The sequence below is a fragment of the Protomyctophum bolini genome, assembly GCF_963924005.1.
Source record: "Protomyctophum bolini genome assembly, chromosome: 8".
Lineage (NCBI taxonomy): Eukaryota > Metazoa > Chordata > Actinopteri > Myctophiformes > Myctophidae > Protomyctophum > Protomyctophum bolini.
Genome location: NC_137869.1, coordinates 28402563 through 28415394, shown reverse-complemented (window position 1 = coordinate 28415394; position 12832 = coordinate 28402563). Strand labels below are relative to the sequence as shown.

General features: G+C 43.7%; 1 protein-coding gene across 3 annotated transcripts in view; it reads right to left on the bottom strand.

Moving 5' to 3' along the window:
* Positions 1–248: 248 nt before the first annotated feature.
* Positions 249–12832, bottom strand: part of zbtb7a (zinc finger and BTB domain containing 7a) — a 28760-nt gene continuing 16176 nt past the window's right edge. For all 3 annotated transcript variants that reach the window (XM_080769848.1, XM_080769849.1, XM_080769847.1), the window contains 2 exons: positions 11535–12463; positions 249–8745 (listed from right to left, as the gene is read on the bottom strand). In XM_080769848.1, the coding sequence (XP_080625974.1) occupies positions 8313–8745; positions 11535–12463 (1362 nt within the window). In that variant the 3' untranslated portion in view covers positions 249–8312. The remainder of the gene's footprint in view (positions 8746–11534; positions 12464–12832) is intronic.

Below are 12832 nucleotides of genomic sequence, written 5' to 3'. Positions count from 1 at the left end.
AAACCCCAGCATGCATTCCATATTATGGGGAAAGCCTTTGCTGAAACGGCTGTTTCAATCTTAATGATCTTCGGACAAGGTCAACATATTGTGTAATTTACAATAGCCTACATAAAAAAAAAAAAGAGTTACTTTTGACAATAATGAAATAAAAGCATCACTTAACAATTCACATTAGTGACATTAAGTGTAAGATGCATTATGTGTAGGACATCGGGATGAAATCAGGATCATACATACACGCAAAACATTGAAACCATAGTTTTTTTTTAATAGAAAGATCTTGTATTCTTTAAACCAGACAACCAGATGCCAGACATTTTTGGATATATTAAAAAAGGGGGAAAAAAAGAGAGAGAAAAAAAAAAAACTAAAAACAAAACTGAAACAAAATGGAATTATATGGTTTTTAGACTGTGTGGATTTAGTGGTCTCATATACAATACAATTTTTCTTATCGCCAAAAAGTGCAAATTCCTCAAAAATCACCTATATACCCCCTGCGGCGTCCAACACATACTGCTATGCAAGTAAAAACAACCTCTGTGAAGAGAAAGGGGTTCATTAACATCCAGGCCTGAGTGACAGGACATTTTCTGCCGTCCCCATAATCTACCCCAGGAACGTTTCAAACTGCTGTAAAGGATTATCTCAATAATCACAGTAACAAATCAATCTATTATAAATAATAGCCTATCTCTTTCTTGTCCCGAGTTTAAACCATTTACTGAGCTATAGATTTACTGTAGGTATATTTTCTTGATCAACACTTGAATTATCTCCGTTATTCTACTGCAAATATCTTGATTTGACATTAGATGTCACGGCCCGGGACAAACTGTACAGTTTCGAAAAACTGCATGATGGTCATTTGGTCATTTCAGCTCTCTTTCAAATGTATTTCTGTACTGTGTGGATACCAGATCCAGTCATTTACTTTTACAATAGACAGGGTATTATAGCAGACAACGACAGATTCTGCAGTGGATACAACACTGCAAGTTTAACATTCAGCACAGCTAGCCTTCTCTGAAAGCTTTGCAACTGTTACATAGGTTTCTGTACAAGAAATAAATTCTCCCAAAATTAGATCCAAAGACCTTTCTCCCAATGAGATCTGAGATTGTAAATGGAGAGAGGATAAGGCGAAGTCTCAGGTCCTATAAATTCCATAGTGTAAGTATGCAACCAGCTGGATAGAACAGAAATAAGGTGGTGGTAAACTGGACTTTCTTTGTCTCATGTCCTGATGGGGCTGCAGCATTGACAAACTTCAATCCAAATGTCAAATATTCAAGTTTTTCCTTTTCCCCCATTTTCATTGCATTTTCTTTTTTGCATTTAAATAATCATCTGTAATGAAAAAGAAAAAAATCCCCAAACATTGACAAGAACAACAAAATAACAATAGTGATAACCATAGCACACACAATTTGGGATGGCCTTTTCGCAAAGTGCTTTGTTACAATCACAGAAGCTGAAAGGGGCAGTTGGCTAGCCAAATGCTAACACAAAATCTGATGCTAATTTATCATGTATAACTCTAAAGCCCAAACCACACCAAAGGATCGAGACGGGACGAGACTGTTTGTAAGGTCATCCACAGGTTAAGGATGACCTTAAAACAGTTCAGTCCCAAGGAGTTCCTACCGGTGTGGTTTGGGCGTACAAAAGAAAGAGTGTACAAAAGAAACCAAACCAACATTAATTTTGTACACATACATTTACACTGAGGATTTTACCTTGCTGTCAACATGTCTCTTTGTCCCTCTTGTACATTTCAGGGGCATTTAATTGGAAGATAGAAAGACTTAAAATAAACAAACTGCAAAATGGTGATTGTTCTCCTCCTGGCGTCTTCAAAACGCCTTTGAATCTGCCAAGTTTGCAAATTGGGAATCACCGTATGAACTTATGGAATGTATTCTAAATTGTTATGGGGTGACTGCAAAAAAGCAAAGAAAAAGAATCCCATGCCATAACCACCTCTTCTAAAATCCCCCTGCTGAGTGCATGATCTTTGATCAAAAGCCAGTCAGCAGTAAAGGGGGTAAGAATGAGGGAGGAAGTAGGAAAAGGCAACATAACTTCCACCCCTCTCTGTGCTTTTCCATCCGGTCTACTTTTAGAAATATTACAAACTTGACTATTAGAACCAATTCCCTAGCTTCCCTCCACCAAACGGTTCACTGGATCAATATTAGATGGCGTAATGGGCTGGTCACAGTCACTTTACAATGAGGAAATTGTTCCTAGTTTTAACTTCCCGGGACCCTTAAATGTTAAATATCAGTGTACTTGCATGGACAGAAAACAACTCAATAACATAAACCCATGTTGCAATTCCCTCATTGTGAGATCTGTGAAGAGCTCCATTGTATTTCAAGGTTTGTAATTTTCCCACACCATCACTCCTATGAAACCTGGATCTCTTAGGTCACCCATGAAAATCTCTTCTTCTGTACCGTACAGTATGTCCGCCCTAACACTCCCACCCCAGCTCCTCCCATCTTTGTGCAAACCATTATACCCCCAAGAGACAGAGAAAGACTCCAAGTGCAAACTGTTCCCATTGGGCTGAGAGTGGCTAACAGACTGCAACCTGCCTTTGTGAAGGACCCAGGGCTGTCGAGTGCCAGAGCCATGCTGTGCATGGTGCCGTATCGCATATGCCACGCTCAGCCTGCTGTGCATTGAGCGCCTGATGGAAAATACAAAGATTTCAGGTGTGCATCAAAATGCCAAGGCAAAGCAAACAAGTCTCTCCCTTCTCTGCCACCACCGCCATCAGCATCATCATCATCATATAACAGCCATTACAAAGTCCTCATTCTTGTAATTATTCACAAAGTTATTGTTGTTGGTCATCTTTGTTTTATGGCCTTCAAAGTTTCACTTCCAAATTTTTTATACAGATTAAGACATGGACAATTTGGGGGAAACAAACAAACAAACAAAAGCGGTAGCCACAAGGCTTTAAGACCATCTCAGTGTAGCCTGTGTCAGAGTAACCTTGGGTCTGGGGCTGAGGCTAAAACCACCCGTGGAGCCATATAGAGACATAGTTCTGAACTGGTAGACTGTTGATCAATTTCAGATACATTTAAAATTAAGGACAAGCGGACAGAGTTCAGCATTAAGTCACTGCCGACTTTTAGGATATGATCTCAAATTATGGACAGTGTTGAATTTTCAATGTTGTTTCATGCAGGAAAATACAGGAGACTGACAGCGTTGTTCACCTGTGTGCAATTAAGGCACATTATGACCCTATTATAATATCCACTTGGTAGGAATGAGCCCCAGCCCCAGACTGCAACTAAATGTCTGGACCCATAAAAATAAGCATCAAGCCTAATTTATAAGATGTATAATTTGTTTATACAAAGTATAAATTATGCTCAAGTCCTCAAGACAAGGCCACAAAAGTCCCAGAGAACATTCTTTCATACTGTAGCCTACAATGTCCACTTGGGTGAGGGTACATTTTTATTCAATTAAATCAATTTATAAATTAAACTGAAACCATTAAAGCGTTAATCTAAACTACTTACTGTATTTTACAAAAACATATTTAGCGTTTTCCCCAATAGTACCAAGTCTAATTAAACAATTCATTACTGATCTATGTTCAATGGAGACGGGGGAAAAAAATCTGATTACTAAATTGAATAATTTAAATTAAAATGTATGCTCGATAGCCACTCTGAATACATTTGAGCCATCGGACCAGGACAAACAATGTTCAGAATGTTTTTTGGGAAGGCCTTACCTCCCAAAGGCATATTATGTATTTCAACTATGGCCTAGACTTTTTGAACATTTCTTAACGGGAAGAGCAAATGTCAAATTTGCTGTTGTCATACTGCCGCTAGTAACGACAAAAACATACAGTACATCCAAAACCTCTTTCTAAGAGCCTTCAGATTTGAACATATATAAATTCCATTAATCCAACAAAAGACTGGTAGCTTAAAATGTGCAATGACTTTAATATAAGTCAAGCTTTTTTTTCTGACTCTCTCCTTTGGTATCTGCGGTTGTTGGACGTTTGTATATTACTCTGACTATGATTATATCTGTTGAGGGGTTGGATGGACACTGTGTTGGACCATTGAGTATATTATGCACTGCTCTGTGCTCATGGAAACTCGCAGGCCGTTCTGAGGTCTCCTGCCCTTCTCCCACAAGCAGGACAAGGACATTTAACTTTAGTGCAAACTCTTGCTGTCTCAGCTAAAGCACTCCTTCCAGTGCTATCAGGCTTTATATCCATAACCCCACCCAAAACACCCCATACCCTACCTCTTTAGTTACCCCACCCTCCTGGCACCATAACCCAAAACTATAACCCCAACCCACTCACACACAGACACACACGCGCACGCACACTCGCAGCCATGTAAATTAGTTAGAAAAATTTAGCTGTAGCATGACACCTTTTACAGAGAAAAAAAAAGAGAACAAAGATGGACATAAAGTATAAGCTATTACATCTATTAACCTCTGAGTCTAAAGCCCATAAGGAAAAAAACAAACAGCAATAGAAAACGTGAACTCAAGTAAATGTCTGTATGATTCCACACACTTTTCTGCATAATATTTTCAGGAGGACATTGGTGTTTGGCCTGGTCAGAGAGTCTCAGTCTGCCTTCAATATACTGTATGTCTAGTCTACAGGACTGTACGATGCAGGACAATCATAGAGGGCTTTCCCTCTACTTAAACTTTGGAAGCTTTGGCTGGTAAACAAATGAGTGAGACAAATATAGAAATAACGGTATGGTGCAGGAGGCTTAGCAGACCCATTAATGCAAAATTAGTTTCAGTAGTCAATACAATATACCACACTGCCAAAAGCTCCTCTCATCTTTAAGCATGATTTATGCTTTGTCGACAATTTGTTTCATTTGAAAATATGCTATTTGTTTGTTACGTGACACATCCCAGGACATTTTGTTGCCCACGCCTAAAACGTGGCTTTTGTGTTTGTCCATATACAGGACCAGGTATATCATCAACTTACACAGCTTACTACTGTTATGAGTCAAACAGTACAAATCAATCAGCTGTTTAGCATAATGGAGTAGCCGAAATGAAGAATAAAAGTTCATGAGGTCTAACCAGAAACCGATAAAGATATAGCATCAAGAGTTATGCAAACATCTCAAAAACCATTGATTTATCACACCACAGTGTTGCTTGTAGGAAATAACAGATCGGCAATAACAGTCATTCCAGTATAAACTACTAGAATGCCACAACCGAAACAGACAATAGCCAAGTCTGTTGTTCTAACATCCAGTATATTTGTTATCCTGTGTAAATATTGCCACTGAGGTCTGGATCCTCTGAAAATAATTATGTGTAGTTATGAGAAGAGCTGGTGACCAGATGGGCTACATACAAAGTTTGTTTATCCAGGCTTGTCCTGAGACCCTCCGGCCTGCCAGTCAGCAACATATGCATGCATGCATGCACTCAGACATGTATGCATCCACCCACCAATGTGCAGGCACACAAGTGCCTTCTCTCCTTTGCCCCTCTCCTTCCTCCATCGCCTTGCTCTGCATTAAGACATATAGAGAAATCTATATATATTTTTGTTACCAACTAACTTCAAGTGCAATCAGTTACATGGGTTAACTTTTGTCTTTTTAAGCATTTAAGGTCACAAAGCCCATCATATTCGTTTCTGAACCCACCTGACTTCTCTTTTAGAGATCTGTATTTTTTTTGGCAGCTTGTCATCAAAACCTGAACAAAACCAGTGAAGGTGATCAATGTCACCTCCTAGGAAAGAGGATGGGTTTGATGTCGTCCTCCACTGGTATGTTTCGAAGTACCCGTTTCGTTGACAAAAGTGCCCTTCTCAGTAACAAAGTGCATTCAGAACCTGCTACTTTCCAAATTAAGGTGCAAAGGACTGATACTCAGAACTACAGCACTGCAGCAGCAATGGTGGGGAGGGGGGGGGGGGACTCCATTTTTAGTTTTCTCCTTCACCTACGAGCTCAATTTTCTAGTTTGGAAAAACTGTGGATTTGGACTACAATAACACAGGAACTAGCAAATCCAGATGTATGGAGTCGCTGACAATGTCCAGTGTCCACACATAGCTTGCTGGCTCTGGTGTTTAGTCTTTCTCGAGTGGATGCCTGGACCCTGTGTGAGTGTGTGTGTGTGTGTGTGTGTGGAGGAACAGCATTTGGGCTGGCAGTTCAGGGTGCATGTTTGAACAGGCTGTGGCTGACTCACATCATGATGATGTGGCCAGAGGGACCCTGGCTGCCACGCACACATACTCACCCATGTGTGTGTGTGTGTGTGTGTGTGTGTGTGTGTGTGTGTGTGTGTGTGCTCGTGCGTACGCATGCACGCATGTGCACAAAGACACATAACACAAAAAACTGCCAGCACCAGCCAGGCATCCTACCCACAGCAACACCCAGTTCTAATACAATAATATCCCCTCTAGGCTGGTTTGGGGGCATTAGAGGACTACAGAGGGAGAGAGAGAAGGGAAACAAGGCCTGATTTGATCCCCTCCTGCCTGGAAACGTGGCTGTGCATGGGGGAGATTATTTTTTGGAATGCAACAGACATTGTGAGATCCCCCTCCCCTTCCATGGATTCCCCTCCCCCACCGACCAGCTGCAGCTGTGCTCTTATTTGGCCTCCCAACTTGGACAGGTATTTATTGCTCTCTTCATCACAGGTTGCCTCATGGTTTCGTGGTCCCTAGGGCAAAAACGATTGGAATAAGCGCAATACATAAACCTTTGCGCATTCTGTCCCGCCACCAGACGCCCTCCTTTAAATATACCCCCTTCCCCTCACTCAGTTGGATTTCTTTAGTAAAGCTGTGCAAACATAGAAAAGGTGCTCATCTCTCCTTCCCACTCTTATCATTCTTCCATCCAGGCTCCCTGCCATTCATTTAACCTGTTGTTGGTTAAATGCTACCCGCGTCTTGTCACACAAGGACAGATTCCGAAAAACTGCACGAAGCTAAGCACATTCATTCATCCAATATCCGCATCCTTTGGGCATGTCAAGTGTTTAAGTTTAGGACCGATTGGGTTTCTCAATTCAGTATTTTTTTTCTTGTTTTCTTATCTAACATTCATACAGTTTGTTTCGTTCACCCCAAAAGCTTCACTCTGTGAGAAATATGACATCAAGCCTAAGAGGAAAAACCCGATTGGTAAGTATACCTCAGCATTAAGAAGGGACTAATGTCATATCACCATCTGCTGTATATATACAATGTATACAATTGTAAAGTGTCAAGTACCCGAAGCAGTCAACTCAAAAAAAGGAACAAACGACATTAACAACAACAAAAATTAAGACAAATCAAAAAGGGAATTAGAAATGCTGAAATCGCAGGGTTGTGAGGGATAAGAGGCAACGTAGCCAAGCTTACAGATACATTGACGATGGTAGTGCTTTATAAACACAGACCCTCCTCTCCTCATCTTCCCTAGCCCTGCATCAGAAGAGCCCCCAGAAACATGGATACGGCTCAACGCAAAACATTTTTTTTTTCTTAAAAAGTTGAACCATAAATTCTTAAAATATATATATATATTTTTTTTATAGAGTAAGTAACACTTCAATCAAACCCTTGTCAGATTCTTTCTGGAGCATTTAGAGAAAAAAAATGTTGCATCAAAATTGTGTGGTGGTGAGAGTTAGACTTGCATATGCCATAATGTGGCAATGTTGTTTCTATGGTAACTGTACATTTCAGACCTGCAAAAGAATAGAAAAAGGGTTGTTTTCACTCAGCGGATTTGTCCTCGTTTCACCCGTACAGCAGCCAGAAGGCGCTTGACAGACACCTTGCTTAGAGCTTGAAGGCTGTGAGGACAAGACCAATATAAATCTAAATTAAACTGCATAGTTTCTCAGAGTTGCTCTGTATCTACTGTACACATTTTGCCCAAGCATGTTATGCCAATGTACAAAAACTCCCTAAGATTACAAAGGAAGGAAAATGACCCAGAAAGTGGACGTCATGGGTGTGTGATTTGAAGCGTTCTTTGCTCTTTTAATCAGACAAACTGACATGAGTGTTTGTGTCTCTACTCTGTTTCCTAAAGCAAATGGAGAAAGAAACATAAAGATTAGATTTTTGTGACACCCTGATTTGGTTTATAGAGGAATAGTTAGTTGTGTTTTTTTTTTCTTTTAAAGTTTGCCTTAGCGTGTTTTGTTTTTGTTCTCCTCTGTTCTGTGGCCCATCTCACAGGTCGGTGCAGAGTGACTATGGCGTGTCCAGCAGTGTCCTCCTTACCCCTGCAGTCTCAGGGCCCCGGCTCCCCTGCCCTCTCCTCCTCCAGCTCAGGACTGTGTGCATGTGGCCCAACAGCCCCCTCCACCTCTGAAACGGAGGTTGCCTCCGAGCGCCGCCGGCCCTTGATGCCGCGGGGCCCCGGGACGGCCCCGTGGCCCAGCAGACCGAGGGGGACCTCCGGGTGGCCGGGCTCTCGCACCCGAGGCTTGCGGCCCCGGCGGGACGGGATGCCGTTGCATCCGTCCTTCTTGAGGTGGCGGTGCAGGTGATCCGAGCGGACGAAAGTCTTAAAGCAGCTGGAGCACTGGTAGGGACGCAGGCCGGTGTGAACGCGCATGTGGTTCTTCAGGTCGTAGTTGTGGGCGAAGGCAGCCCCACACTGCGTACACAGGTAAGGCTTCTCTCCCGTATGCTTACGCATGTGAACCTTGAGCTTGTCCTGCCTGAGAGGACAGAAAGTAAACAAGATTACATTGAAAAGAATGTCGAGTACCTCTCCACACAAATACTTTACGTTACTGCTCTGTAGTAGACATAGAGCCACTACATAATAACAATAATAATATAAATAAATTATTCAATGCATATGAGTTAACAACTTAACATGCAATGTAGGCTTTAGTTGTTTACATGTCCAATTATGCTCCCCCTGCCATCTTTTGGAGCCCTTCCAACAGACTAATTCCGTGATGGTAGCAGGGTCAACTGAGGACAAGCCATAAACTTTACATTGTTATCTATGCAATTTCTCACTGCTGAGGATTGACAAGAAAGTGCAATGTTCAATGTGTATTGTGTAGTTAGGAACAGTTCAAAAAAAATAATAATAATGTTGGGAGGGGACAACAAACATTATTACTTGAAGAATAAAATAAATAAATAAGAAAACATGTCATAAATTATCATTGTCATTGTCATTATCATTGTTCTACCATAACTGTTGGGGTCAGTCCAGACAGAGTTACTATGCTCTCTAGACTAATCTGTGTACAAAGATCACAAATACCACTTGATGACACAATCAATACATCTAGCTCTGGCTCATTGCGTATTGGTATTCTGCTTCTAAATGTTACACCCACCATTCTGCCCTGTATTCTCTGTCTAATAGGACTTACTCCTCTCCCCTAATCCTTCCTACCTCACTCTAGCACTCAAGTCTGACTAGTATAGTCAAGACAACTAAGCAAACATACACAGCACCTGGGTGTGTTAGCTTTCATATAAACAAATTCAGAAACGGGTCTCATAGTCGCAACTTACGTATTTCCTGTAGGCGGAACAGACATAACTGCGAGGTAAACCTGCCTCTTAAAAAAACCTCTTCTACTAAAGGTGAATGGTAGAGTGACTGATGTACAGTCTGCCTCAACTCTTTTACCTGCTTTTTACTAACACTAACATTACAAAGATGCCCAGACCATCGGGATGAACCTGTGTAGTTTATGGCTGCTCGAACAGTAGTGGCAAGTTGGCAACATTCAAAAAATAAATAAATACGGAAAGTCAAAATATCCACCCCGGTGGCTGAGAGCAGAGCCATAGAGTAATGGTTGAGACGAAGAAGTGAAAGGTCCTGAAAGATACATAACGTCAGTCTTACCCAATACCCAATCTTTCTGTTTTATGAACAGAATGCTGCTGTACTTTATACCTCATACTTTAAATGCTTAGTATGAGGTATAAAGTACAGCAGCCTTGTGTTCATAAAACAGAAAGATTGGGTATTGGGTAAGACTGATGTTATGTATCTTTCAGGACCTTTCACTGCTTTGTCTCTGTCTTACTCTATGGCTCTGCTCTCAGCCACCGTGGTGGATATTTTGACATTTCGTTTTTTTTTCTTTGGAATGTCGCCACTACTGTTGGAGCAGCCATAAACTACACAGGTTCAACCCGATGTTCTGGGCATCTTTGTAATGTTAGTGTTAGTAAAAAGCAGGTAAAAGAGTAATGTTTGAGGCAGACTGTACATCAGTGACTCTACCATTCACCTTAGTAGAAGAGGTTTTTTAAGAGGCAGGTTTACCCCGCAGTAATGTCGGCTCTGCCTACAGGAAATACGTAAACTGCGTTTACTCAGTTTCTGAATTCGTCTATAAACGAACACAACACCAGCTGTAATGTAGGTTCTGGGGCAAAACTACTCAAATTAGCAAGACACTGAGAGACATGTACAGTAGGTAAGTAGGTACCCCCCCCCACACACACACACACACACACACACACACACACACACACACACAACAGGCCAGGGCCTTGGAACAAAGTGGCACACTGACAGAGGTGAATTATTTAAAGGACAGGAGTGATTTATTACAGCGTGAGGCACACTCTTAACCCTGATCAAACAGGATTACGATTACAATACCCCTTCCCACTGCCGGACGCATTTAGCTGGAAAGCAAGTCTAGATTGGAAAGGGATTCTCTGCCTATCTGCTGGCTAATGCAAAGGGTCCTACTCCTGGTATTTCGACCCTGTTGCATCCATTTCCTTTGCATGTCCACTGATTAATTCATTAAGCGACTGGCTTCAAGGAAGAAGCCGTAGCTGGCTTAAACAATTGGGGAATTTATGTAGCCCCCTCACCCTGGATGTACCACAACGAGATGAGCAGCACATGGCAAATTGCATTAGGGAGGTTAAGAGAGAGGGGGCGGGGGGCAGGGGAGCCATTCTGCTGTGGGCAATAATCAACATTACCAGAGATCACAAGTTCAAATTACTGCATTGGCACAGATAGGGCACAACTCTGGTCCTGTAATCCCCCTCAAAATCAGAACACACCACTTTATAGCAGCTCTTTGGAAGATAACACTTTACCGGCCCAGCCCTCTTTTATAGGACCCCTATGTTAATATTCCAGGACTTTGCTATGGAGCCTGTCACAATAAAACAGGACTTTATGACAACCTGGACACACAGGTTGTCATAAAGGAACAGAAAATGGGATAAGCATTTTGGTACACACTGGGCAAAAATATATTATTCAGGCTACAGCATAGGCAGGGTGATTAAATACAGAGCTAGGAATTATTAAGCACCCTTTGGTCTGGAGTAAAATAGTCAAATCATCAAAATGGAGTTGCTAACTTAATACCGTGCTAAGTTGGTTGGTACTAATACCCCTGCCCTTGGTTTGGTGCTGACTGCCATTGGCTACAGGGCTGAGTCCAAGACTATTAGTAGATCTCTCACATGGGGTGGTCAGCTCATTAATTGGGCTTACCTGGTAAAGCGCACTTTGCAGATGGCGCATTCATAGGGCTTCTCTCCCGTGTGTGTTCGGATGTGGCGGGGCAGCTTGCCTGCTCCCTGAATGACCTTGGAGCATATGGGGCACTTCTGGAAGGCCTTAGAGCGCATCTTCCTCTCTCCTCCGGCCCCTCCTCCTCCTCCTCCACCCCTCTCTCCGCCACTGCCCCTCTCTCCTGCTCCTCTCTCTCCCGCTGACCCTCCCCTCTCGTGGCCGGCGCCGCCCCGTGACGCCCACACGGGCAGCAGTCCCTGTGTCACAGCGGCCGAGGCTGCGTCCTCGTGCTGTGCGCTGTTAAAATAATTCAAGTAAAACTCCATGTCGGGATCGTCCCCATCCCCCGGCTCCTCCCCGGCGGCCGCGCGCTCCATCATCTGCTGCAGGAGGGCGCTGGCGGAGCCCCGCTCCCTGTCTGCCGCCTCCCTCCCTCCTCCCTCCCCCACGTCTGCCTCCTGCCCCAGCCTGGACTCGGCGGAGAGGTAGAAGTGGCCGTTCTGGGACGGAGGGTAATAAGACGAGCCTGGCCCTCCTCCGTTGCCCCGTGGCCAGTCTCTAGGCTCCCCCTGTGCCGCCTCCCCTTCCTCCTCCTCCTCATCCTCGTCCTCGTCCTCTTCGTCCTGCTCCTGCGTGGGGGCCTGGGCCAGGGCGAGGGCCAGAGGGGAGTAGTACTCGCTGGGGCCTCCAGGGGCCCCATTGCTGTGGGGCCCTCCGTTGCCGTGGTTAAAGTGCAGGTGTGTGGGCAGGTCCCTGAGCTCCGGCGTGCTGCAGCTGCTGCTCCAGTGCGCCCCCCTCTGGAAGTACTCCAGGTATTCCCGGGCCCGAAGACGATTCCCCTGCTCCCCGCCTCCTCTGCCCTTCCCTTCCTCCTCATCCTCGTCTTCATCTCTTTGCTCACTGCCCGCCTGGGAGAGGGAGGTGGAGGGGGGGGGGGCAGAGGGAGTGGGAAGGACAGAGAAAGTGTGTCAGTGGAAGAAATAGGAGACTGACAGAGAGGGAGATGGAGGGAGTTACGCAGAGAGGCACAAAAGTGCACAGTTACCTACGTCCACCACACCATTGCTTAGCCTTAGTCCATGTAAATAGTACATCACACACAGGGAGAGGGGGTACACGTCAATGCACTAGGGTACGGCACACACAATCAATCTATCTGACATGCTTTACATCATGTGAATGTTGAAGCCTAGCTGTGATATGCTGGGTCTGTAGAATGTTGGGTACCCCACCCCATCTCTCTCACACACACACACACACACACACACACACACACA